This window comes from Histomonas meleagridis (assembly GCF_020186115.1).
Source record: "Histomonas meleagridis strain 2922-C6/04-10x chromosome Unknown contig_86, whole genome shotgun sequence".
NCBI classification, from domain to species: domain Eukaryota; phylum Parabasalia; order Tritrichomonadida; family Dientamoebidae; genus Histomonas; species Histomonas meleagridis.
The window spans coordinates 167,556-194,281 of NW_027150921.1; the positions used below are offsets into that span (position 1 = coordinate 167,556).

The 26,726-nt window shown below is 28.7% G+C and overlaps 8 protein-coding genes across 8 annotated transcripts; 2 read left to right on the top strand and 6 right to left on the bottom strand.

Moving 5' to 3' along the window:
• Positions 1–2,999: 2,999 nt before the first annotated feature.
• On the bottom strand, positions 3,000–3,614 carry GO595_009162 (uncharacterized protein; the record flags this gene model as incomplete). The annotated part of the gene is made up of 1 exon (XM_067922817.1): positions 3,000–3,614. The coding sequence occupies one exon, from the start codon at positions 3,612–3,614 to the stop codon at positions 3,000–3,002; it is 615 nt and encodes a 204-aa protein (XP_067770680.1).
• A 1,782-nt stretch (positions 3,615–5,396) lies between these two features.
• Positions 5,397–5,729, bottom strand: GO595_009163 (histone-lysine N-methyltransferase SETMAR-like protein; the record flags this gene model as incomplete). Its single annotated transcript, XM_067922818.1, has 1 exon — positions 5,397–5,729. One exon carries the CDS (start codon positions 5,727–5,729, stop codon positions 5,397–5,399), a length of 333 nt encoding a protein of 110 aa, XP_067770681.1.
• Positions 5,730–16,053: 10,324 nt separating this feature from the next.
• GO595_009164 (CAMK family protein kinase) lies at positions 16,054–16,857 on the bottom strand (the record flags this gene model as incomplete). Its single annotated transcript, XM_067922819.1, has 1 exon — positions 16,054–16,857. One exon carries the CDS (start codon positions 16,855–16,857, stop codon positions 16,054–16,056), a length of 804 nt encoding a protein of 267 aa, XP_067770682.1.
• Positions 16,858–17,030: 173 nt separating this feature from the next.
• GO595_009165 (CAMK family protein kinase) lies at positions 17,031–17,648 on the bottom strand (the record flags this gene model as incomplete). Its single annotated transcript, XM_067922820.1, has 1 exon — positions 17,031–17,648. One exon carries the CDS (start codon positions 17,646–17,648, stop codon positions 17,031–17,033), a length of 618 nt encoding a protein of 205 aa, XP_067770683.1.
• A 3,596-nt stretch (positions 17,649–21,244) lies between these two features.
• Positions 21,245–21,673, top strand: GO595_009166 (Rap/ran-GAP family protein; the record flags this gene model as incomplete). The annotated part of the gene is made up of 1 exon (XM_067922821.1): positions 21,245–21,673. The coding sequence occupies one exon, from the start codon at positions 21,245–21,247 to the stop codon at positions 21,671–21,673; it is 429 nt and encodes a 142-aa protein (XP_067770684.1).
• Positions 21,674–23,128: 1,455 nt separating this feature from the next.
• GO595_009167 (Coatomer subunit delta) lies at positions 23,129–24,589 on the bottom strand (the record flags this gene model as incomplete). Its single annotated transcript, XM_067922822.1, has 1 exon — positions 23,129–24,589. One exon carries the CDS (start codon positions 24,587–24,589, stop codon positions 23,129–23,131), a length of 1,461 nt encoding a protein of 486 aa, XP_067770685.1.
• Positions 24,590–24,933: 344 nt separating this feature from the next.
• GO595_009168 (Synthetic lethal mutants of dpb11-1 five family protein) lies at positions 24,934–25,494 on the top strand (the record flags this gene model as incomplete). The annotated part of the gene is made up of 1 exon (XM_067922824.1): positions 24,934–25,494. The coding sequence occupies one exon, from the start codon at positions 24,934–24,936 to the stop codon at positions 25,492–25,494; it is 561 nt and encodes a 186-aa protein (XP_067770686.1).
• Positions 25,495–25,747: 253 nt separating this feature from the next.
• GO595_009169 (myb-like protein Q) lies at positions 25,748–26,668 on the bottom strand (the record flags this gene model as incomplete). Its single annotated transcript, XM_067922825.1, has 1 exon — positions 25,748–26,668. One exon carries the CDS (start codon positions 26,666–26,668, stop codon positions 25,748–25,750), a length of 921 nt encoding a protein of 306 aa, XP_067770687.1.
• Between the last annotated feature and the right edge of the window lie 58 nt (positions 26,669–26,726).

Sequence of the window (26,726 nt, forward strand, 5' to 3'; positions counted from 1 at the left end):
TTTTTAACATCTTTCTTCAAATCAAGAATAAGATGTGCTAATGTATCCATATTTTCATCCAATATAACATTACTTCCTCCAGTATATTTATATTTTGATTTATCTTCTATAAAATCATACATTTTACCATCAGGAGTTCTAATTTGATATTTATGAGGTCTTATTGGTGGTGGTGAATTTTTAGTATTTGTTACTTCTTTTTTGATATTTTCCAACCACTTTTTCATATCCCAATGGTGGAATTTCGTTAGACAAAATTGGGTTAATGTCCTCGATAGTTACTGTTGGTTGCATTGATGAAAAATGATCTTCTTCATTTTCTGTTTGTTCTTCTATAGCGTCCTCCTTTTCTACCTCTGGATGAAATGATGGTAATTCATAAAAGAATGGATGTCCAATATTTTGTAAATATGACAATATATCGTCCCATAAAGTATTCTCATCTATACCAGATGATTTTTGATTACGCCATATGTTTATTTGTCTATTGAGGTCATTCATAGTTTTAATGTTTTGTTTAATTCGCCATTGTTTTAATTTATCAATAGCAGCATTCATATCGACCCCAGAACATTGAGATAAGTAGCTATTTCATTATCTATACCACTTTCTTTATATGATATTAAAAAAAAATGAATTTTAATTTATCATTTTTTATTCAATTTTTATTTTTTGTTTATTAACGTCAATAATCATTTTTTGATGACCAGTTAATTTTTGATAAACTGAATAAATTTGATCTTTAGTATAAGACAATGGTATTTGAGCTAACATATAAATTAATTGTTGTTTAGAGAAATTAGGAAATATAAATATAGTACTTACATTAGCTTTAACTTCAGCAGGTAAAGATTTCCAAAATTGTACAGCGAAAAATACAGAACATTGAATATGAGCTAATTTAGTAAATAATTGATTAAAATAACTAGTAGGTTTTTTAAATGAAGGACTATTAGCACAATCTTCAAAAAATATTATAGTATGTAAAGTTAAATTATTAAAATTATTATTATATAATTTTTCAAATAATTCAGATATTTGATTATCTACTATTTTATTTTCCCAATGATTATTTTTAATTTCATTATAAAATTGTTTCCATTTTAATATATCTTTAACTATATCTTCTGCTTGATTTTCAGCTACATATAATATTGGAATCTTTATTAAAGGTTTTAATGATTCAAATGTAGGATCATTTTCTAATCCATTTTTATTAATATAAATTAAAATTAATGAGTTCTAGGACTAATATTACTAATTTTAATAATTTCTCTAATTATACATTGAGTTTTCCCACTTCTTTGTCTACCTACTGCTATATTTAAAGAATTATAAGGTAAATTTACTTCTGGATGAATTTCACTTATTAATTCTTCATTTAATTTAAATTTATTTTTATATAAACAATAATCAATCATATTATCTATGACATCAATATTAATATCGTTTTCCATAAAATAAAATAATTTTATAAAATCATTTCATTATTATTAATGGAATCTCTTTATACATGCTTTGCACAAGAATTTAAAGATTGTGATTTTACTGCTATAAATATTAAACCTTCGTTTTCTATTGTTAAAAATAAAAATGTAATAACATTAACTGTAACTGTATATAATAAATATCATAATTTATTAAGAAAACAAATTTATAAATTTATAGATGAAAAATATCATCTCATCATTAAAAATCCTTTACAATATATAACACCTGAACAATCAGATCAAGCTTATCAAATATCTAAAATGGAATTATTAAATCAAATATTTAATAATGATTTTAACAATTATAATGCTTATGTAAATAAATTAAATGTTTTACAAAATTATGCAAACTCAATAATGCCTCAAAATCAAAATGATCAAGCTCAAAATGTTCTATAAATAAAAATAATGTCGTTAATATTTTCTATCGTTCGAAAAGTGACACATTTGAATGAATAAATGAACAATGATTTGTTATGTGATTTTTATGGACAGGGGATCAATGATAAAAAATTGAATTGATTTTGAACGTATTTTTTCACTTCTGAATTAACGATAGATTCAATTTTTACAGTTATGTCCTAACTTAAGATATAAATAGATTTTTGAGATCATGGGAAACGATCAGTAAATCATTTATACAAAAAATATTTGATAATACATACTTTATTCAGTTCAAAAAGTCATTGAGATCAAAACTCTCAGAAAACAACATTATCGCTATTCAATTTAATGATCGTATATTTTGACAAGAACTATGATCGTAACTTTGAATCTTAAAGTCAATTTGGCATTTTTTGCCTTTAACGTTCATCTATCGTATTAATCAAACATTACTTTTTTCATAAACCATTGAAATAAATTGAATGGTTTACATCACATCACTATTCAAATGTTGTCTAGAGTACGAGTGGGGTGTGAAATTGGAGAGTTTACTAAGGAGTACTATATGATTGTTTAGTTTATTGATCGGTATCTTCCGGATGAAAATGAAGATGCATAGATTAAATCCATTTTTTAGACACAACAATGAAAAAAAATGTTGTTTGAGGTTGTTTATTGAATGAATTGTAGGATTCCTCGTACTTGATCGAATTTGCGTTGGCTTACCAGCTTCTATATGTAATCGCCTAAAAGATCATCGCAATTTGTTAAGCAATTTGCTGGTTCCGCTGTTATTGAGCCATCCTCCCATAACAATACGAAGTAAAGGACTTCGTTTGTTCCTTCCATGCGGAAGTAGTGGTCGAGGATGCTTGTGACAAGATACTCTCTTTCCATTTGTTCAGATGAATTTAGTGTACCCCAATATAAACTATAAAAATATAATGATTTATCTAAGACTATTATGATGTTTTTAAATCATTTCAAGTTTATTTAGTATATGATCATATGATGATTATTTTATATATAATTAATTTTTATTTAATAACCATCAGGGGTACCATTAGAATGATATTTCAAACCGTTGTGTAAATCTAATGTGAAATAAGTATCACGACATATAAATTATTGTGGTGGAGGCGGATGATTTCCAGCATCATCTACATTATAATATGTATCGTTAGCTAGTGTATAAATAGGCTGTCCCCTAATTTGTATTGGTATATTTTGTCCATTAGAATCTAAACCATCAAATACGTAACCACCACGCGAACGTTCACATTGTATATTAAGCATAAAAGAAGTAGCATCACTTAATGTATTATTATATCTTGTACCATTTGAAGCATTCCTATCCATAGTTAAAGAATCTTCGAATTCTTTAGTACATTGTATACCACCATCTAAATCAGAAGCAACTAATTGATATTGTAAAAATCTAGCACCTAAAGTAGAAATAGGTTCATCAGGATAATTTTGACCTGCAATAGTTAATTGTACATTATTATAAATAGGATTATCGAAACAAGTATAATCATTAGCATTTTTTGGAAATACAACTGTAATAGTTGTGACATCAAATAAAGGCATATTAATAGTAGATTGTATACCAGATTCTGTAGCAGCTAAAGCAAATGCATTATAATCTAATTGTTGTGAAGGAATTAATAAACCTCCAGGTTGTTGAAGTATTTGAGCTATTTGATTTAAAGTTTCTTCTTTAACTCCAAATCCAAACATATTAGATTTACATGAAAGTACAGTTAAACCTGTACAATATAGAGAAACATTCTCAGATGCAGTATCAATAGTATGATTAGTTTCAGTATCACATTTAAATGTAGTAGTTATATTAGCAGAATTACCTATTTGAGTAAAACCATGAGTAAATAAAGGTAAATTATTAAATGTAGCATTAATAGTAGAATCTTCTAAAAAATTCTTTAACTTCTTTAATTTTACGTGGATCTACTTGACACCAAATTAAACCATTTTGTTTAACATAAAACTTTAATTCAATATCACCAACTAATCTATTTGGATATAAATCAAATGCTTGTAAAGCTAATATATCTTCAAATGGAAGATTCATTTCAAATTCGATATCATGTTTATTTCCATCTGCAATTGTATTTAAATCAACATAAGTACCAAAAACAGATTGAGAATATTCTGAAACATTTTCATATAAAATATGTGTATATTTTCTAGTTTTCTTTTCAGCATAGGGTTTAATTGTAGAATAACAATAACCTTCACGACAACATTCATTTTGTTGATAACCAGTAGATATATTATTAGACATAATTTGTCATTGATCTAATAATTGATTAGAACTCTTAAAACCTATAAATATTTTAACTAAATTCTCAGGATCTGACAAATTACCAGATGAAATAGCTTTTGATAATTGTACAGTTATTCTAAGTTTAAAATTAATAAAACCTTCAGTTATTTGTGAAACCATATGATCACCATGTGTAATTCTTAATCTAGTTTCTTGAGATTGATTAAATGGTGCATTTTGATCATGACAATCTTCAGTTCTTAAAATAAAAGAACGAGTACCATCATTTTTAGCAATTAAATCTTTAAGACGATCAAAATAGATCCCAATATTACCTTGATTATGATCTTCATTTTTGAATTGCGTATTATTATAATACATTGATGAAAATGAAAAATATTTTCCATAATATTTAATTAAGTGGGGTTTGTGGAATAAATTTAAAAACGGAATAAAAAAATAGGACCTTCACTTGAAAGTTCAATTTCATATAACATAGAATATTGTTATTTTACTGAAGCAATCAATAAAAGTTTTATGGAGGAACTTTGAATGTACCATCGATTCCAGCAATACTTGATTCAGGTACTTTTTGCAACATATAATCTGATACAAAACTCGAAAATGTATGATTATTTTCAATTGTAATTATCAAAAATAATGACCTATGCCCATCTATCGTCTTCCGATAATCTGGTATTTCTCGATATTGACGATTAAGTTCATATACTAAATTTTGAACATTTTTGTAATCTATTATATTTTTTCGTTGGCCTGGGGGGGTTTTAGTTTCGATCCACTGAAAAATACTATAGAAAATAATAGTTGGTGCTATTTGATACTTGTTTTTATTATAGCACCTAACAATTTTTGCTTGAACTTGTTCTTCCGTAAAAATTAAATTTTAATTGTGTTATATTGAGCACATGAATGTGCACCTTTGATTTGATAATAAAATTGTATTAAATCAGGAGCAAAATTGATAATTGCATAGCAAGGACAATGATTCTGTACACTCCTGTTGTGCCATGAATAAATCTGTGAAATGTTCTTATATATTTTTTCAACCCATAACGTTCGAATTGATATTTGTAATTGTTAATTTGAATATAATAAGGAATTCCTGGTTAAATTGGGTCGTAACGATATGGCCATTGGTATTGGGTGTCCGGATAAATTTTAGTATTTTAATATCAGAAAATGCTACAAACAAAATTTTCATAGTAAAGTAAACTTTACTCAATGTAACCACCCTCATTATCAATACAGGCTTGGAGTCTCCTTTCCCATTCTCTAAAGACGGATTCAAGTTCATCTCTTGTGATCTTCTCCAATATTGACTTAATTGCCTCAAAAAGTTCATCTTCTGAGACAAACCCTGAACCTTTTAATTCATTTTTAACTTTACCAAAAAGATAAAAGTCTGATGGTGCTAAATCTGGCGAAAATGCTGGATGAGAGCATAAAGATAACCCATTTTTGGTGGCAAACTTCTTGATTTCATTTGACCGATGAGGTGTCGCATTGTCCATATGCACCACAACTTTTCTTTTCGGCCGCCCTTCCATTTGCTGAGGATTTGTTTTTACAATTTTTTTTAGAATAGATTCAGTAAAGTAAGAGCTATTAAATTTATTACCATAAAATAACATTTCAACTATTCTAAATGTCAAAGGAGACCAAAAAACCGTTAGCATTCTTTTTGGTGTTGATATAATTCTTCTAGGTCTTGTAAAAGGTTTTTGATCAGGCTGGAGCCATTGAATTTCAAAATCTTCTGTAAAATAACACCAGCTCTCATCACCTGTTAAGAAGAACTTCCAAGATTGGTGACGTGCCTGTTGAATAATTTCCAAAAGTTGTTTTGACTTATCAATATGTTGTAATTTTTGTTCATAAGAAAGTGTGTGAGGAACGAACCTTAAATGCTTCACAACAAATCCCATTTTGCGGAGATGATCATGGATTGTACTTTTTGGGATTTTTAAAGTTGTGCTCAATGTTTTGACACTGTGAAATGGCATTTGTTCTAATTGATCACAAATTAATAGGTCAATAAAATTATCTGTAAATAAACCGCTGCCAGTTTTTCTTACCAGAATGTTTTGGCCTAATAACAATTTTCTACACTAATCTGTTATTGTGCTATAGTGAACATTATCTTCACCAAAGTTTTTACAACATTTCTTATATAGGGGGTGGAAAAAGTCAGTTGGTCAGCTTTTTTTTTGATTTATATTAGATATTAATGAAATCAAATTATATAAATAAAATTTATAATAAATATATTTGTATTATTATTATGATACTTTTTTCCAAGTAAATATGATGCATGAAGTAAAACTACTTTTTTTCAGGATACCTCTGGAAGAGAACGTTTAATCATTTTAATGTCAGTTCCAATTGAGGAATTACGTTCTGTTGTCCATTTCCTTTGGTTAGAATCAAATGAAAATCAAGACATATATAGGCGATTATGTGCTGTATATGGTGATAATATTATTACACTTCGAACAGTTCAGAAATGGACAAAAAAGATGAATGAACATACCTTCTCAATTTTCGAACAGAAAAAAACAGGGAGACCAAGAAGATCAGATTTAGATCAAAGAATAACCAGTTTTATATTAAGTTATCCATATGCATCGACGAAAAAAATTGCGAAGAATGTAGGCGCAGATCCAAAAACAGTGAAAAATATAATGATCGATATTTTAGGGATGAAAAAAGTTAACTTCAAATGGATCCCACATAAGTTGACTCCAGAAATTAAAGCCAAAAGAGCTGCCATTGCTTCTGAATTATTTGAATTCCTTTCTAGTTCAAATGACTACAGACTAAGACACATATTGACGCAAGATAAAACCTGGATTTATTTTGTTAACGGGAGAAACTCGATGTGGATTGAATCTGAAGTGCAAAAACCATACAAACCCAAACAAACTATTGCCTCCAAAAAAGTAATGATATCTGTTATATGGTCTATAACTGGTATCAAATCAATAACAATGCTCCCGATAGGCCAAAAATTTGATCGAATTTTTTTTTCTGAAGTTGTACTTGGAGATTTGGCAAGGAGAATTTCAACGAAGGGATATTTTTTGCATATGGATAACGCCCGGTTTCATTTGGTTCATGAAAAATTGAATTAATTGGGGATTAAAAGACTTCCGCAACCCCCGTTTTCGCCAGACCTCGCACCTTCTGACTTTTTTCTGTTCGGATATCTAAAAAAAATGCTCGAAGGTGAGAAGTTTGATAATGTAGATCAACTTTTTCAAAAGGTTGAAACATTACTGTATAATATTCCTAAAGATACCTTCAGAGCCGTATATAATGAATGGATGAACAGACTTTTAGTTTCAATTGTAACTCAAAATGAATACATATCATAATAAATAAACAAAATTTCTTTTACTTTTTTATTCATTAAAAAAAATGCTGACGAACGCACTTTTTCCACCCCCTATATATATTATTTGGCTTCAAATTTTTGTTGTACCAATATATGACGAGATGTTTAATATGATCACTCATTTTAAAAATGAAATTTTTAACGTATTTTAAAAATAAACGGATTTTGAATCATTATTTTTACTATAACTCATGAACCAAATAAAAATAAGATCCAATATTTAAAATAAAATATCACATACATTTAATGTATTTATATTTGAAATTTTAATAAATATTATTCAGCACAAACGCTGATACTAATATTTATCCGAACACCCTATACAACATTTGAGTCAAAATAGTTTAAATAGTTTATGTATAGGAGTGCACCCAATCAGATTTTCCGTTGAATGTAAATAAATATTATCTATATTAATAAAATTATTACATTTTATTCATGGCTACATCCGTTATATGGGTGTGGTAAGTTAATATCTACCTCTATTTAGATTACATATTTTATTGATATTTGATTGAATTTTGGATTATATATTATAAATGAAATATTCATAATTATATTTATATAAGTTTAAAATTATGATACAGTATAAAATGAAATTTTTATTAAAAATCATTTTTACCGTCAATTTTTCAAATGAAATTAATATTGAGTAACGGGTAGGCATGATAATAATTGAATAAGCATATAAAACGAATTTTCATATTATAAATAGAATAATGACCGAAAATCCATAATAATATTAATAAAAATCTTTTTCATGACTTTTTTCAGTATTTTTAAAAATTCGCGTAAATATTATACCATTTCATTCTCATTAACAACCGTTAATACATATTGTATCTACTCAATAACATGTTTTTTTTCAAAAATCAGATTTTCGAAATTTCGAAATTTACAACAAAATATTTAAACAAAACAAAATCTAAACAATATGTTATCGAATTGATATAATATATACACATTTTTCGATAATTAAATTTTCAAAATTTCGTGATTTGTGACGAATAATATACACGAATCAATATTTGAATGATATAATAAAATTTGAATTTATATTTCTTATATCAATTTTTATTAATATTCGAAAAAAATTATGACGATCAAAGATATGAATATTTATCTATTTCAATTCTTTTTCTTCTTTTTCGCAATCAATTACTTTTGTAAACTTTGTGTCTGCGATTAATTGAACGGTGGCCCTAAACATTTGATTCTGATTGTGAATAACATTCCATCTCCACATGAACTCTGATATATGTTCATTGACTTTGTTTTTTTGAATTCCTTCATATCTTTTATTAATTTTTTTAAGTTCCCTCCAAAGTCTTTCTATCATTTGAGTGTGCGATTTAGTTTCAGGATCAACAAAATTTCAGAAATGATTCACAGTTTCATGCTCGTGATCATTGTCATCATCAAGAAAGTCATACGCCTTCCAGCAATCTAAAATTATTTTTGTTTCAGGTAATATATGATTACGAATCTTTTCTTCTAATGTTTCTCTTGTTCGATCAGGTATAACAAGACAAAAGAATGGTCTATTTCCCACGCAAATTCCCCCAAATATCCATACTCGATTTAAACCTCGTCCAACATTATATTTTCTTCGGCACATTAAAGTTTCATCAATTTGAACAGTTTTACCAGGGCTACCGACAAGAAGACCTTCTCAAAATAAAACATATGCATCACAGGCATTTCTAAATAATATATAATAATATGTTACTGTGTTTCTACTCACTCCTATTTCTCTTGCAATATCTTTACATTTATATTTATATGCCCAACAATATAATAAATGAATAATTTTAGAATAACATCATGAATGAACATGATGTAACATATAATAATATGAAAAAGCATGAATAAACAAGTGAAAATACACAAATTTGATATAGCTTTATGCATGTTTTGCATAAATTTATGTTAGGCTATCATTATATTATTTTCTCATACAATCTCATAATTAATAAATCAAAAAGAATATTTTTTATCCAATATTTAAATAATTCTAATCATAACATATGTTTTCAATCAATTATATTTATTGTCAAACAGTCTATTATATTTCTGCATACAATTTTTTCATAATTATTTTCAGATATTTTTATATCAAAAAAATATTTGATAAAAGTGATGGATTTATATTATTCGTTCAGGAACAATTGGTGAGTATGATATGGAGGAAGAAAAGGATCATTTAGAAGAATTCATAAATAATCAATAAAATCATAAATGAACATTTGCTTTTGAATTATTAAATTTAAAATAGATACATTATTAGAAGCCGTTAAGTATAATATAAATTGTACGTTAAGATCGGAAATAATTAGCGGGAACATTGGAAAACTCATAGGATATTCACCGCGAGAATCATTTCTATTTTAAGATGCCAATCTTTGTTGCACCCAGATATGTTCTGGATTCACTGGGGCAGTGAAGGGGAACGAGATACACGTCCTTCCATGGCCCATAGGGGTTCAGAGGCACGAGTCATCTGTATCGTATTAGAAATGATGATTTGAAGTTAGATAATTGTTGATTCTGAAAAACAAAAAAATTCAAAATGCTATCAAATTAACCAATCGTGAAAAGATCAAAAACATTCATTGGAGTCAAAGTCGTAGTGACATTGAGATATAATGCAAATATTTTGATGAAATTTTGTATTATAATGGTATTTTATCCGCAAAAATGGCATTTATATCAAAAAAAATAAATAAAATATTTTTAAATAGGTCCTGGTTAACATGAAACTCGGTGTCTCTTTGATGGATGGTAATAAAATGCATAAACATTCCCGGAATCAACACCTGTAATAAATCTACCACCTCCAGCTGTTGGAATTTCATTTTTTGCTGTTAGCAAGAAAGCCTATAATTTTGCAATATTGATTTATTAATTCGTTAAAATATAATCTCCTTTCACATTAATAGAAAGTTCTGGCTTAACACTGCTTTTCTGTTGATTGTCTGGCAGCAATGATGATAATAGGGATGAAGAAAAACATTTGAACAATTGAATTTTAAATATGCCAAGGATGGCATTAATTATCATACATGTTTTATATTCGTCCTATTTTCACATGTTGTGACTTTATTATCCAAAATGATACTCTTAACATTTTTATTGTTTCAAGTATTACATGATATGATTTTGAAACCATTGGTCATTTTTCAAAACTGCAAATTGGGAGCAATGTATTTGTGATTGACTACCATGCTTTTTTTAATCAGAGCAAATTAACAAATGTAGTAATCGGTGAATCCGTTACAACAATAATAGATTATGCATTTTTTGGATGTTTTATGGATCAGTAGAAGGCATTGTAAATATTCCTAGTTCTGTTCAATTAATTGAAGATTATGCATTTGAGGATTGTTTACTTATTACAAATATAAATATCCCCAATTCTGTAAACTCAATTGGTGTCTTTTCATTCATTAATCGTTCTTTTTTGATAAATTTAAGTATTCCCAATTCAATCACAATATTATAATACTACCAGTCTAATGAATGTTTGTTTCACAATGTCAATATTCCAGACTCAGTGGTTTCAAATGGTCTAATTGCATTTCAAAATTGTCCAAATTTAGTATCTGTCACCATCTCACTAAATAATATATATTACTCCAATTATAACAATGACGGAATTATATATAACAAAAATATTACTAAATTAATATTTTGTCCTTCTGGAAAATCAGGTGATGTTGTAATTCCGAATCCATTTTAACAATCCAAGAATATGCATTTGAAGGTTGTTCTTTGATTTCTAATATTGATATTCTCTGTTCAGTAAGAACAATTGGATTAGGCGCATTTATTGGATGCGATAGCATTAAAAAAGTTATCATTCCAGAGAACATTAATGTGATAGATAATAATGCTTGTAGTTCATCCATGAGTCTTGAAATTGTTTGCTTCTATGGTAAGAATGAACCAGCGTGTTATAATACAACATTTGATAGTCCAACTATTTATGTAACAAATGAATATTCTAATAGCACTTTCGCATAGATCAATGTTACCAAAGGTAACATAATAAGCCATGTATGACCATTGAGCCATAGTAATGGTTCAAAGCTTCTTACAAGTGCAATCTTGCATATTTTTTTGGGGATTCATTAATCGTGTATTTATTAGCTACTTAACTTTACTCATGATATTATAACGTTCTAGTTGATTTGCTAATTCTTATGAAATAGTATTTGGTGTTCTATCATATTCATGAGGAATTGCTAGTGCTAAAACAATTGAATCATATTTAATGTTTCTGCTCGTGAAATAAGCAGTAATTCCTAAATATAAGTTATTATAATTTGTTCATTCATCTAATACCAAAACTGCTGTTGATGATTTGTTAATATTTAATTGAATTTCTTCAACAAGTTGATTGAAATCTAATTTCATGTAATCATGTGATTTTTCTTGATAAAAAATTTTGATATCAAATGAATTTCTAAATGTTTCATTTTCAATTTACGAAATAGGCTGTGCTGTTTTATATAAAAATAATCTTATTCGTATATATACAGCTTATTGATGTTCAAATTAAAAAAAATATTGATGACAATAATATTACTGATGTTTTACAAGTTATTTTAACTGCAAAATCACAACAAATATCGTTTGCCATTAAAATAAGGGGATATGATTACATATATTTTTTTTGAATAAAAATGATAATATTATAAAAGATATTTTTTTATGCGCAATATGTCATGATGTTTATAAAAACTCAGTGGGCAATGCAGCACGCCATTCTCTACAGCATTCAAAGAAGATAAATTTATATATGGAAGCTGTATATATACGAATAAGATTATTTCAGGATCTCCGTTTTTTAATAGAGCATGAATTCTTGATTTTTTTGGTAGATCTCTAAGAAAACTTTGTTTCATTAAGAAATAGTCAGCTGTATGCTGTAAATCGTAAGTGCTTTTGTCAAAAAGTTAACATGCAATGATCGTATATCATAGAATTAATATAATGATTATTGTAAAACAAAAAGTCAATATAACGATGATCGTATAACAGAAAGTTAAATGGGTTTCTTAATATGAAAACACAAAAAATTCAAGGATTATATGTCAAAAATATCAAAAATCGATATGAATCTTCAATTCAGATTTTCAAAATGTCAGCACATAGATTAATTAATCTATTTTTTGATAATTTTGGATTATTTTGTATAATAATAATAGAAGAATCATTTTCGAGTCTAGATCAAGACTTACTTGTTGCTATTTACTCAGTTTTAATTATTCTTGTTGATTATAATTTTGAATTTTTCAAAAGAAAATGATTTCTATGTTAATGAAAAAATGCCGAAGCACATTTTTGGGAGAGCAACAAAAATTATTCTGTTTATACCAAAAATTACTAGTCCTGAAATTTACGATCAAGAATTAAACAATATTATAATTGAAATTCTCAATCTTGATTCCAAAACAAGAGAAAATTTAATCACAATGTTGTCTATTACAATTGAATAATATGGTAATACTTTTTCACGAATAATAGATGAAAGCATTCTAATTTTAATATTTAATGTTTTCGATGATTTTTTTGGAGAACCATGCGATGCTACGGAGATTCTAATCTGTTTTATTTCTGAAAATTTAATTAATAATGATTTATCGAATTCAAATTATTATTCAGTTACATTTGGTCAAAATGAATCAAAATAACCTGATTATTTTTAAATAATGCATTTTTAAAATTTGTATTTCAATATGATGATCAAAATGTTATCAGAAAATTATACATAAACTTGATGATCATCATAACATGAATATCATATTATAAAAATAATTATTTGATTTATTCATTTAAGTTTTTGAATAACATTTATGCTTTTTTTTGAACAAACAACGTCGAATGTCATAATATTTAAACGATAATATATATACTTAATGAATTTGTATGCTGAAGTTTGAACTGTTTTTCGATCGGGTTCGAATTTTCGGTCGAACTAAAATTGAAACATGTCAGAAAGGTTCAACAAACAATGAACTTTTCACATTTGGCACTTTTCATTCGTCGAACCGAAAAACGTTAACTATTTTTTCGGTTCGGTTTGCATTTGTTGAACCGGTGGTTCAGCCAGAAATGGTTAGAACAAAAAGTTTCGGTGGTTCACCGAACCGGTTCGGTTCAACTCCGAAAAAATGAACGTATAGGTTCAAAAGTTAGTTCGAACCCTGCGGAGTTCCTGAAAGGAATACTCTCGTACCTAAAACTTTGAATGAATGGAGATGTAGAATTATTTATGAACAATTTGATTCATATCAAGATATTAAAATTTACACTTTAAATCCATCAGAAGATCATTCACTACATTATGTTGCAAGATATGTAAATCAAGTAAGGCATCCGGCCCTGCATTTTTGGAGAAACTGCCAGAAGAAGTAAATATCCAGAAATATCTAATAGAATTTATCGATGATAGCAGTTGGAAAATCATTCATTACCAGATAATCGATCTAAAAACAAGCATTCTCGCAAAAAATGCTCTCGATGTTGCATTTGAGAAAGAATCACATCCAAAAACGATGATTATGGATAAGGGGAAGGAATTTGAAGGTCCATTGTTGTATCCACATTATTTATAGTCGCACATTGAATAATGCCATTACTTCCAAAACTTTATAATGAACCAGATTCTGATTCAAAATCTGATGAAAAAGTATTTGCAGTAATTCTCCATGTATTATCTTTATCATAATCTGCATTATTATGCATATCAATATATTGACCAACTTCTACAACACCATCTTCTTATAATGTAATGATAGATGGTACATATAATTTTGTATCCCATTTACCACCTTCTGCTGTTGACAATTGAAAACCATTTAATGAAGTAACTTGTACATTCCCATTTACTGTTAACTTATTATTTGTTGTATTATGAGTATGACTTTTTGTAGAATATTTTACATCTGATTGTGATTTATTATAATATAATTGTGGGATTGTAGTCGAAGTTATAGTATTAAGTTTTTCTGTTATTTTCTTTAGCTAGAACTTCAAGAGGTTAATCGGAAATGAATTGTCTGGTTTGAACAGAAAAAAAACTTGCTGGTTTAGTTGCAATATATGCTTCAACAAGCTTTTTAAGGTTAGTCCTGATGATCTTACCGTTTTCAGTTAGATATCCTATTTCTTGGTGATCACGATATATATTAAAAAGTTGTGATAATGAGGTTATGCTTCCACTAATATCTGGAAATGCAGGGAGATTGTCATTTGATATTAAGAATGAAAGAAAAACAATATCATCAATTATCCGATCAGGGGTGTTACCTGGTGGAATTTTATTTTGTCGCATATATAACTCAAATTCTTGACTAAATGAAATTATTTCCTGGAACAATGTGGGCCTCATTTCCTTTGGTGTTCTTTTAACAGCTTTCATACATTTCCATCCATTTCGAGCCCAAAATGTTGTCATGAACCCAATTGATGGAGAAACCACCCTTCCAAGAGTTACACTTGCAATTGTTTTCTTGGTCCATTGGAGGTCTGCAACTTTTCCTTTAGCTCTTCGCGATTTAGCCTTTATATTGTATTTAATCAACTCAAGATGAATTTCATCATTTTTTCTCATAACATCATTATGTTAGATTATTGTGATGATTATTTTCACGAAAACCATCAAAAAAAATTCGAAATATAATCAGAAAATGGTATAATAAACAAAAACTATTGAAAAAACACGTCATAAATATTGAATACGATTAAAAACAATTTAATTTTTAAAAAATGAATCTTAAAATGAATAGAGCGGAATGGATATAAGAGATAAAATGAAATAAATAACATCAAAATATTGTAAAAAATATCTAAAATAAAGTAATAGAGAGATATTGGAGTAATTTTGAAAAAAATTTCAATTGTAAATTACATGATAACAACATAATTATTTAATTATATTATGAGATATCTCATATTATTTATTAAATTTAAAATATATATACTAATGTTATTAATTTACAAGAGGAGTATATTTAAATATAAATAATAATAAGAAAAATATATTTGAAACAGGTTTTTCATGTTCCAACTTTTTAGGTCTTTTTTATGCTTTTTGATCGTATTTTATTAATTATAAACATTTTTATCTCCAAATCAAATAATAATTTACAAAAATAATATAGTAGCATCAATTGGAATTATTATGTTGTTTATTATAATATTTAAAAATTAATTTTCATGATTTTTTGATTCTAAAATAAATAGAACTCAAAATTAACTGAATATAAATCAAAAAAAAATAATATAATACTCATTGTTTGCCAATTCATAATAATTCTTTTATTCCAAAGGAACGGATCCCAAAACAATGCAATTTTCCAAAATATTATAATTATTTACTCAATTCGAAGTTATCAGATAAATGCAAAAGATATCATAAAGCACATTTATTCACAACAATCAGATATATTTACCATATCTTGACATAATTTTCATGAAAATCTTCGACAGAACATGTAATTATTGCTCATGTAATTATCGTTATATTGCGTAATGCATTTTGTGAAATCTTCAATCAATGACTTAAGTTCTTCTTTGTCATTTAGTCCTGCTAATTTTGTGATCGATATCAATATTTTACTTTCTTCGATATTTTTCCGCTCAAAAACAGCAGCAAACTTAACGTATAGCTCAAATTGTTGTGTTTGCTTACGCGCAATCAGGACAATTTGGTTCGGATATAACATTTCATACGACTTCTTCGTCAAAAACTGCTGAATAACCGTAAAAAGTGATTCAACAGTTTCGAAACATGTTTCGAGGATAGTACTCTCGGAACGAGAGCTTTCGTTGGAGCGACCTAATGGATCCCACGACGCAAGACCAAAGGACATTGTACTTGACCAAAGTTCGACAGATCCATTTGAAAATAATGATAAATTATCCATCGGTATTAATTCAAAATCATCGTTGGAAAGAACTGGTGGTGTACCATTGTTATTGTTCCATGGTAGATCATCTAAGGAAATCGATTTGTTAAGCATCGCAAAGAAGACTTTAGCCATTGAATGTTTCGGAGATGTTAATTCTTCAATGATTTGTTCTTTACTTTCATATCCAATGCATAAAAGAACATTAATAATCTCAGGATCAATGTTAAGACGATCTATTGGATGATCAATATTAACTGAATTTGGAGTTGGAAGAATATAATTGTCGTCAAGGCCAAGCCTAAAGACTGGATGTTGTTTTATCTCGGAAATAGTAATTCTTTTTGTAGGATCAACTGTTAACATTCGATGAATCAGATCTTGAAACATTGGTGGTACGCCACGTGGGATTGTAAACTTACCACTAACTACTTTACAAAGTAAAGTCCTTATATTACTATCATCAAATGGTAATCTTCCCTATGTGTTAGTTTTTGAATAATAACGTTCTCTGGCACTTTCCTATCGGCAGGAGAACGTTAGAAACATACTGTTAATAAAGCATAAAGAACAACACCACAACTCCATACGTCAGCCATCCTTCCATCATATATCTTGTTTTTAATGACTTCTGGAGCTGAATAATGTGGTGAACCACATGAAGTTTTTGCTACGTTACATGACATCCATCTTGCTAGACCAAAATCTGCAATTTTAATGTTATGATGTTCATCTAAAAGAATATTTTCTGGTTTTATGTCACGATGACAAATGCCATGCTTATGAATATATTCAAGACCATATATTAATTGTCGAAAGATCTTCATCACCGTATGCTGATCTACGTTTTGTCTTGAGACAAGGTAGTCAAATAGTTCACCGCAAACTGCATATTCCATCACAATAAAAATATGCTTTGCACTTTCACCGATTTGAATTAATTCAAGCAAACTTGGATGTTGAAAAAGCCTCATTAGAGCAATCTCTCTTCTGATCTTTTTTTCTAAACCTGGTCTTTCAGTAAAAGCAGATTTTTTAATTATTTTTATTGCGACTTTTGTTCCATCATCTTTCCTCTCTGCTAGCTTTACTTTCCCAGTGGTTCCCGTTCCAAGCGTTCTGCCTAAAAGGTAACCAAAAATCTGTTTCTTATACATCTTAATGAGATGTTTTTGAACCTAATGTAAACTATAGAAGGTAAATCTGTTAACCGCCAGTTTCCAAAACGATGAATAATCCAATGAAAAATTTGAATGGTGTTTTTAAAAAGGCAAAAAATTGTTATATTTAAAATATGATTATCCCAATATATAATCATAAACTATAATTATTCTTTGAACATTTGTACCGCCATCATAATGTAGTTATTTATTTTATTTTGTTTGATTAAAAATTAATATGAAAATACTGTTTCATAAACGAAGTTAAAATTTGACGCAATAATTGCCAAAAAAAGATTTTTTAACGTCTTCCTGTCAGCTGCATTTGACATATGCAAAAGTGACAAGTTGTGCAACTTGGAATGGATGATTTAGTTGTTGTTCAAAGTTATTTAACAAAGATTGAAAAAAATTCTCCTATACCCGAAGTACATAGTCAATATGAAGAATTGTTTAAAAGCTCGAATAAGTGGATTGAAAATATTTCAACAAATAAAATCAAAATCACCCAAATTGAACGTAACACCATAATGAAAATATTTGACCAATACAATGTTGCGTTTAAAGATGAAGTTCTTCCCATTCAAACAATAGATAATTATTTTCATAAATTTTCCAAAAATTTATTATGTGCTTATCATAATGGTAAAACCGATTTCTATGAAACAATTTTGCATCGTATAATTTATTTCATTTCAAGCATTGTTTCAAATAGTGACACACAAAATTTATTTTCAGATATATTTACTGAATACATTCAACAACATTTACAAAAAGATGAAGACAAGTCAATTTTTCTTAACCAATTCATTCAATGTCTTAACGCCGAAATGAATACTTTCCAATACAAAGAATTTTGGTTCAATTATTTATGTCAAAATTTATTAACCAAACTTGGCTCATTTAATGTTTATATCAAAATATCAGACAATTTATGCAAGTACTTAATGACACCATTAGATAATAGTCCCAAGTCTGATGATTCTGAAATTTATTATTTTCCATTTAATGAAATTACGTCTCCGTTCATCAACAAGTTATTAGACGGCCTCATTTGCTCCGAAAATTCTCTCAAGATCGACAAATTTTTTGATTTATATTTCAAGATCGATATCACAAAATTCATCGAAAACGACGAAAAGAAGTTATCCTCATACTCATTTCTCTATTACAAATACACGCCTGGCGACGAAGACTCAGAAAAGAACATCATAAAGTTAACGAGTTATTATGATTCCAAAGGTTTATATGAACTAATGAGCAAATTGTTATTGTCGTCATCATTTGCATTACAAAATGACGAAGAGATATTACGATCGACATTATTTCGATTTCGTTTTTTCTTTAACACGTTATCGAAGTATCATAAAATTGATTTTTATGATTTCTTCACATATTTTTGTACACGTTTTAATCCTCCGAATCCATTAATTTTTTGTTTTTTATTTTTGACATTAATTTTCGATAATAATATCACTGATTTAAGTATTTGGGCATTATGGAAACGATGTTGTGAAATTGTTGCTTCACAAATTGATGTCATTCGAGTGTTTATTATCATATTATCGAGTGTATTTTCTTTGTTGTTTTATGATGTTAATATTAATGATCATAAGAACGTCAAAATAATTAAAGATTTAATACAATCGCCGATATTAACCATTAAAGATAAATTAGAAAAATATTATTTGAAAACTTCGGAAGAATATTTCTTCTTCGATTTAAGAGCTGATAATTATACACAAGAAAAAGCTATTAATTTCTTGACATTAGTTTTTAGTTTGTTTCCGAACGAAATGAATTTATATGAAATATTCATTAAAAATATAATCGAAATCGGGAATTTGTTCCCAAGTAATATCCAATTAAATAAATGTTTCTTGGCAGAGATATTTTTGCCTGCTATAAATGATAAAGGTGAACCAAACTTCCAAAATAAAATAGTTCCAAATATGTTTTATCAAACTTTGGATGATACACAAAAATGTAATCAAATAATTTCCATTTGGAATTTAATCGTTTGTTTCGATTTTAACTCATTAAATTTCGAACAAAAATTTATTTGGAATGTAATATTAATTTGGTTGGTAATTAATAATAAGAAAGATATTGTGTTACATTTCGCTTTAAATGTTTATGATGTGGAAATCGCAATTTTAATCCCTTTCATTTGTAGTTTGTTCGAATATAATTTTAATGAATTCGATGTCGAAAAAATTCAAAATATTTTAAAACAATTAATTTCTTATTATTCAATTTCTTGCGATTATAAATCAGTTAATATACCCGATTTCGTATATAATTTCGTACAAAGTAATAAAGAAAATGAAATCATTAAAGACATTATGATATATTTCAATGATAAAACTTTCAATTTATATGATTATCGATTTAAGATCATTTCAATCTTCTATAAAATTATTGCAAATGTTAAAAATAAGTCATTCTTCAATATACAATGTGTATTTCATATTGTCGTTTTGTTCAATTCTGATAAAGATATAAAGAAGAAAATTCAACATAAGTATTTGTTGGAAAGATTTAACTTGTTGGAAACATGGGAAATCAAAAATTTGATGATTTTGTTGTTGGAGAAGAAGAAAATCGAAAAGTATTTTCCGAATTTGCCATTAGAAATTTTGAAATCAATTTTTGATGTGATAACAAATCCCGAATTCAAAAAAGTCGATGAATACATTCAATTTTTGACTATCTCATTCAATATATTATTAATTTATCCGCAATTAAATAATGAATTTATAAAACTATTGGATGAACTTGAATTAAACATTAAAAATAATCAACAAAAATTATATAACTTAGGAATAATTATAAATAATTTCTTGTCGAAACTTGGAAAGTATAAAACAATTTTAAAGGAAATTCTTCCAAATGATATAATAACTATTAAAAAGCCAATTAGTTTCTCAGTATATAAAAAAATTAAAGAAGAACAATTTGATATAATAACAAAACAAGCATTTAACGCTGCTTCTTATAATATAACAATTAAAGAAAATCAACAAAATGTTCAAACAAAGAAATCAATTAACAAAATTAATTTTGCAAATTTGGAAGAAAATAAAATAGTTCCAATAATAGTCCAAAAAGAAAAACATTCCGAAAAATTCCAAAGTTATGAACATGATACAAAATTACAATTAAATGTTCCAACAAATTTATCTTCATTCACTTTTGATAATGCTTTGAAAAATAACGAAAATCATCAAAATATTGAAAGCAATAATTCAAACGATACAAAAATTTCAGGGTTAATTTTAACGTTTAATACATTTTTGTATGGTAATAAAATTTCTTATTTAAATTTGAATGAAAATAATATTAACGGTCTTAATAAGCTTTTAACGTTTTCTGGTAAACGTGAAACAAAAATTGGCATAGTTTACGTCGGGGTGCACCAATTCACACAAAAAGAAATTTTAGCAAATTCTTTACATGATACAACGCCGTTATTCCAAAGTTACCTTTTAGCTATAGGTCAGTGTGTGAACCTAAGAAACTTTAAAGGTTATGATGGACTTTTGGACACAAAAAGATTCACAAATGGAACACATTCAATTTATTATGAAGATATGTTTTATAAAGTTATGTTCCATGTTGCGCCTTTGATGCCTACTAAAGAAAACGATGAACAACAAATTATGAAAAAACGACATATTGGAAATGATAACATTCATATCGTTTGGACAGATAACCCTAATGAATACGACACTTCTACGATTAAGTCTCATTTTAATTTCGCGCATGTTATCATTCATCCGATTTTGAATCAATATATCGATTACATGAAATTATATGATGTCTACGTAAAGGCAAAAGATAACACAAGAAACAAACTTTTGATGGACGATTACCCACTGATTCTACCGGCAAAGGCAATGCCCTTCTTAACCAAATGGACAGCAATAATGGCAGATGTGATCGCAAGAGAAACGACTTCAAGAGAATACGCTGAAGGCGAACTGTTCGCTGAGATGATGGGATTCATCAACGACAAGTAGAATTTTATGGAATTTTGAAATAAATAAAAAATTATTGCGTTATATTCATGAAATGTAATAAAAGAATTTCGTTTATTTATGCAATTGGTATAACGGCACCTGATGCAACGCAGAATTATTTGTTCTTGTTCATAGGGACATCTTCGCCCCATGAAGTTCCACATGAGTTACGAACGATCCAATAATTTGTAGTACTATCTACGTCAAATCCAATACACTTGACTGCATGACCAAGATCAGAAGATGAAAGATGAGCTTCATCATAAATTCCACTTGTGTATAATTGAAAACTGAATTAAGTAACATTAATCCAATACAGCATGCTGGTCCATGGAAGATCTTCTTCATATGGTATAACAGCAACTTAATAAGAAACATGAGCAACTGCCGTAGATGCATCAAACCTACAAGAACATTGAATAACTGCCGTAGATGCATCAAACCTACAAGAACATTGAATAACTTTATATGGATTATCATCTACAAGTGAATTTTCTATCTTGGTTTTTAATAACATAACCATAAGCAAGTGTCATTAGACAGCCACCATAGCTATAACATGTAGAAACACAATCAACAATGTTTGGGGAAGAAACAAAAGTTCACTACTCACGAAGCCACAAAGGATTTTCTACTCATAAATTATTTGATTTTATCGAGCCATCAAAAGCTTTTTACATGTTAATATTTTTTATAGTTACCTAAAGAGTGAATAATCGAAGTGAATACATGTCATAACTTATTTTATTAAATTTCATTCATTATTCATTTGTTGTTTATTTATTTTGTGAGTTTGGACCAACTTTGTGCTTAGCATCAGGATTCATTGAAAGATAATATTTGTTATAATGCTTCCTCATTGCTGCTCGACCACGTACTGGCTTTTCCTTTTCCATCTTTGGAACCTTTGGAGTGTTAGAGCGAACCTTTCCTGCTTGAGCGAGTGAACCATGTACTTTACCCATTCCTCTATATCAAGATAATGAAATGATAAAATGTGATCTCTTCGCAATTGAAAAAATTCAATTGTTTACTATAATAATTCAATGCAAAATTTTGTTTTTGAACAGCGGGACTTATTTGGTCGTTCTGAGTTTTAAGTGCACAATTAATAAGAAAAATATCATATTTGAATGGTTTATGTTTGTGTGCCACATAAATTTTGGATTTAATTTTGGAGATAACATTTCTTTCCGAAATAACATACAAATTAAATCGTTCATGATTAATTAAATTACTCTCATCATTGATCTTATTTGTGTTTATTTGTTCCAATATGTGTCCACAAATTTCGATTTTCGAAATTTTAAAATTAATATTTTCCATTTAATATATTAAACTATAACATATAACCCAAGAAGTACAATCAAGTATATGTTTATAATTTACCAAAAAGTTATATATTTATATTAATTTTTAAAATTTTTAAAATTAAAAAAAAGTAAAACTTTATTTTCATTGAATTTCGAACTTATTTGTAAAGCAATTACTAACAATTGTTACCTCAGGTAACTCTTCTGCATCAGCATCCGAAGGTTCAACTGATTCAACAACGATTTTTGACATTGTTGAAGATGCAACAAACGAAACAGAAACAGGGAAGAACGAATCCTCTTCGCATGGAGGCACATTCATTTCTATTTCTGCTGTTGTATTATCCTTATCCAACTGATCAAGTGTCCATTTCAAATACTGATCTCTTTCAAACACCTCAGTTGACCCATCACACATACTCACATTAACTCCGCGTGGATTAGCCAGTGGAATTATTACCTCAATATTATCTGTTTTGAAAGTTGTGTCTTTCAATTCAACCTCAATTGAAAAAGTGGTGCTGGTTTGGGTGGTTTGGGGCACCCAGCACGATACGCCGATAGGTATATCGTTTATGTCCGTTGAAATCATCCTCCAGCACAAAAGTGACACGTCAGATCCTGGCTTATACTTGCCAGTGTTGTTATCATAAATAAGTTTCCGATCTTCACTCCATAAGGTTCCTCGTGGTTGCTGCATTGGCTTGTATCGATATTTATCTGTTCGAAGATCTCCACCAATATGTATAAGTGCAGAAGCTGAACTTGAACAAGAAGTAATCAATCGACCTTCAACAGCAAACTCATGAACAGATCCTAGGCGAGTGATAAAAGCAGTAATACGTTCTTGAATAAGAATACGAAATCCAGGTGATGAAGATTCAGCAGTTTTTTCTTGTGGTGTAAGATCTGGAGCTTTGATCCCTTCTTCTGCAAGAACTTGTTGAGCTCGGGATTTCGTATCCCGACGAGATAATACCATTCCATGATGATGACGAGGTGCTTCTGGTTTCGGTGTTGATGGAGGAGGAGCATCAACGAGAACAGTTGGCTGTGAATATGTTGATGTTGTTGAAGATGAAGTAAATTGTTTGCCTGATTTTTGTTCTTCAAGTTCAAGCATTTTTCGTTTAAGTTCTTCCGCAGCTCGTGCTTCTTTTTCTTCACGTTGACGGATAAATTCGCGTTCTTCAGCAGAATCCATTTTGAGGAATCGAATGATATCAGATGGTGTAAAGCTTTGTTTGAATCCATCTATAACACATTCATCATATGCAAAAATTAAATCTAATCCATGTGAAATTATTTTTTCTTCTGTGAAATCTGTTGCAATAGTTCTTGTTACATCAACAAGGAGAGAAAGTGCTTCTAGTGTTTCAACTATATTAGAATCCTTGGATGCAATAACAACGAGGTATGTTTCGCCCATATCTTGAAAAACAAAACGAATATCTTCTGTATCAATGTATGAATGTTTTGAAGCTTGTGCCAGCTTCGGAAAAGCCGCCAATTCACCTTCTATTTGACTCCTATTTTCATGTGTAAATTGTCTGGCTAATATAAGTTTACCAGCATGCGAAATCAGAGCAACCGCATGAATCATCTTTTAAGGCGTATCGTTTGGTAAAATTTACCCTTGAAAAATTTTTTCACTCGAAAACAAACCATCTAAACAAATTGTAGTTCATTTATATACAATAACATAAACTTCACTTATTGTAGTATTTGGGTAACACTTGAAAGCTAACAAAAAAATTGAATAAATTTTGATATATAATGAAAAAAAAATTTAAAAAAATGTTTACCTGCAACATACTGAATTTGTTTTTATTATATTAAATCTAATTTTCCCTTATAATCAGATGGAAAAGATTTTTTTAAGCTTGAAAATGTGTCAGCAAAAAACGGTCGAAAAGTGCATCTATCGTTTGGCGGGAAGCACTTCCTATGTCTCTCGTTTCTCGCTTTATAAACGCGGTGAGTAATGAACGATCAACAACCTTACTCCTTCCATACCAACAGGAATTAGTAGAAGAAATTAATGAGGTCATGCAAAATCAAAAAGGAGTGATAAATACATTAAAAGAACAAATGAATGAACTTGATGCAATCCAACAAAAGTTTTGCCAAGCAATGGAATTGGAAATGCTTCGCTGGAACTATCTCATGCAGGTTTATTTTACAGCTCGCTTAAAAAAAATTCAATTATCAGTTTCGAAGATGGTGATACCTATTGCAGAAAAACTATCACCTGCAGAAGCAAAATTTTGCGGTGAATTTGCGACAATATTTAAAACAGCACTTGGAGATACAGCATTAGAATTCACACAAGAGGAAGAAGATTTATCTTCTTTTGTGTTTTTCAAATCCTTGGTCGATGCAGGATCAACATTATTGTCTAGCAATGCGACAAATGAAGTTGTTGATCTAAAGAAAAATCAAATTTATTTCGCCCGAATTGAGCATGTCAAATCGTTACTTGACGAAGAAAAAATTGTTCTTTTATAAATAAAGTATTCGTTACGTGACTTTTTTTCAAGATAAATCTTTTAACTAATATAGACTAAAACTTGCAAAATTTGCATTTGATTGACATGAGTAATGTTATGATGATTGTATATAATGGATCATAATAATCATGAATAACAACTCTTTTATTAGCAAATTGTTTGATTTTTTTAAAAAAAGATATAATTTTCAATTAAAGCAAAACCAAATTTTATGTATAAACAATTCTTTATTGAAACATACCGCAATAATTCTATTGTTCTGAAAGCAAAGTATTAAAAACAGATCGAACGGATGGACCTCCAAGCCTTAGTTGTACATTCAATGCAACGCCTGGATGATCTTCGAACACAATTGGCTCTGGTTTTTCTTCCTTATTTAAATAATCGAAAAATGAGCTGTTGTCGGCGGTTTTTTGATGGGCTTTTTTGATCACGACTGAAGCCTTCTTCATGATACGCCGTGGTGGTAGGATTGTTGGCCTCTTGTCTTGCTTAAGATAGTCATTATAATCAGGTGGACGTGTTGGACGAGTGATATCAACAAATCTGCTTGATGAGCCAGTGATTTCATCTTTGCTAAAAGAGTCACTTTGCTCGCCACTATGGTGTAAATACATACATTCGGGATTAGTACAACGTTGGCCACGAAGAAAAGAGGAACAATATTTTGTGGTGCCAAATGATGCTTTCAATTGATTCCCTTCAAGCACAAAATTCTCAAGTGAATAAATACACTCCATAGCGTCTTCGTAATTACGAAATGTGATGTAAGCTGAAACAGAAAGATTTTGATTTGGAAGAGAATGGATATGTGATGAATTAACAACAACTTTCTTTATAGGCCCATACTGACCAAAAAATTCATATTTGAGAAGGGTATCTTCGTGTGCATATTTTATAGGTATTCCAACTATATAAACAAGATCTCTTTGTATAACTCTTACATCAACTAAATGTGAGCAATTGACAATTGTATTATTTTGCCTTTTTTGTTCTCGAAATGCTGGTGGTAAGTCTGAAATTTGACCACATTTTATGCACTTGAATCTTGAAAAATCTGAATAACTTCGAGCGCAACGTGCGCAAAATATAAAATTACAAAATGGACATGAAAAAGTAGTTTCCCCATTATTAATTTTTGTCTGGCATGAAGTACATTTTATTTCGTTCATTTGATTTTTGAGATTTTGAATTGGGGTGCCCCGCTGTGGCGGTTATTTCGGTAAAAAT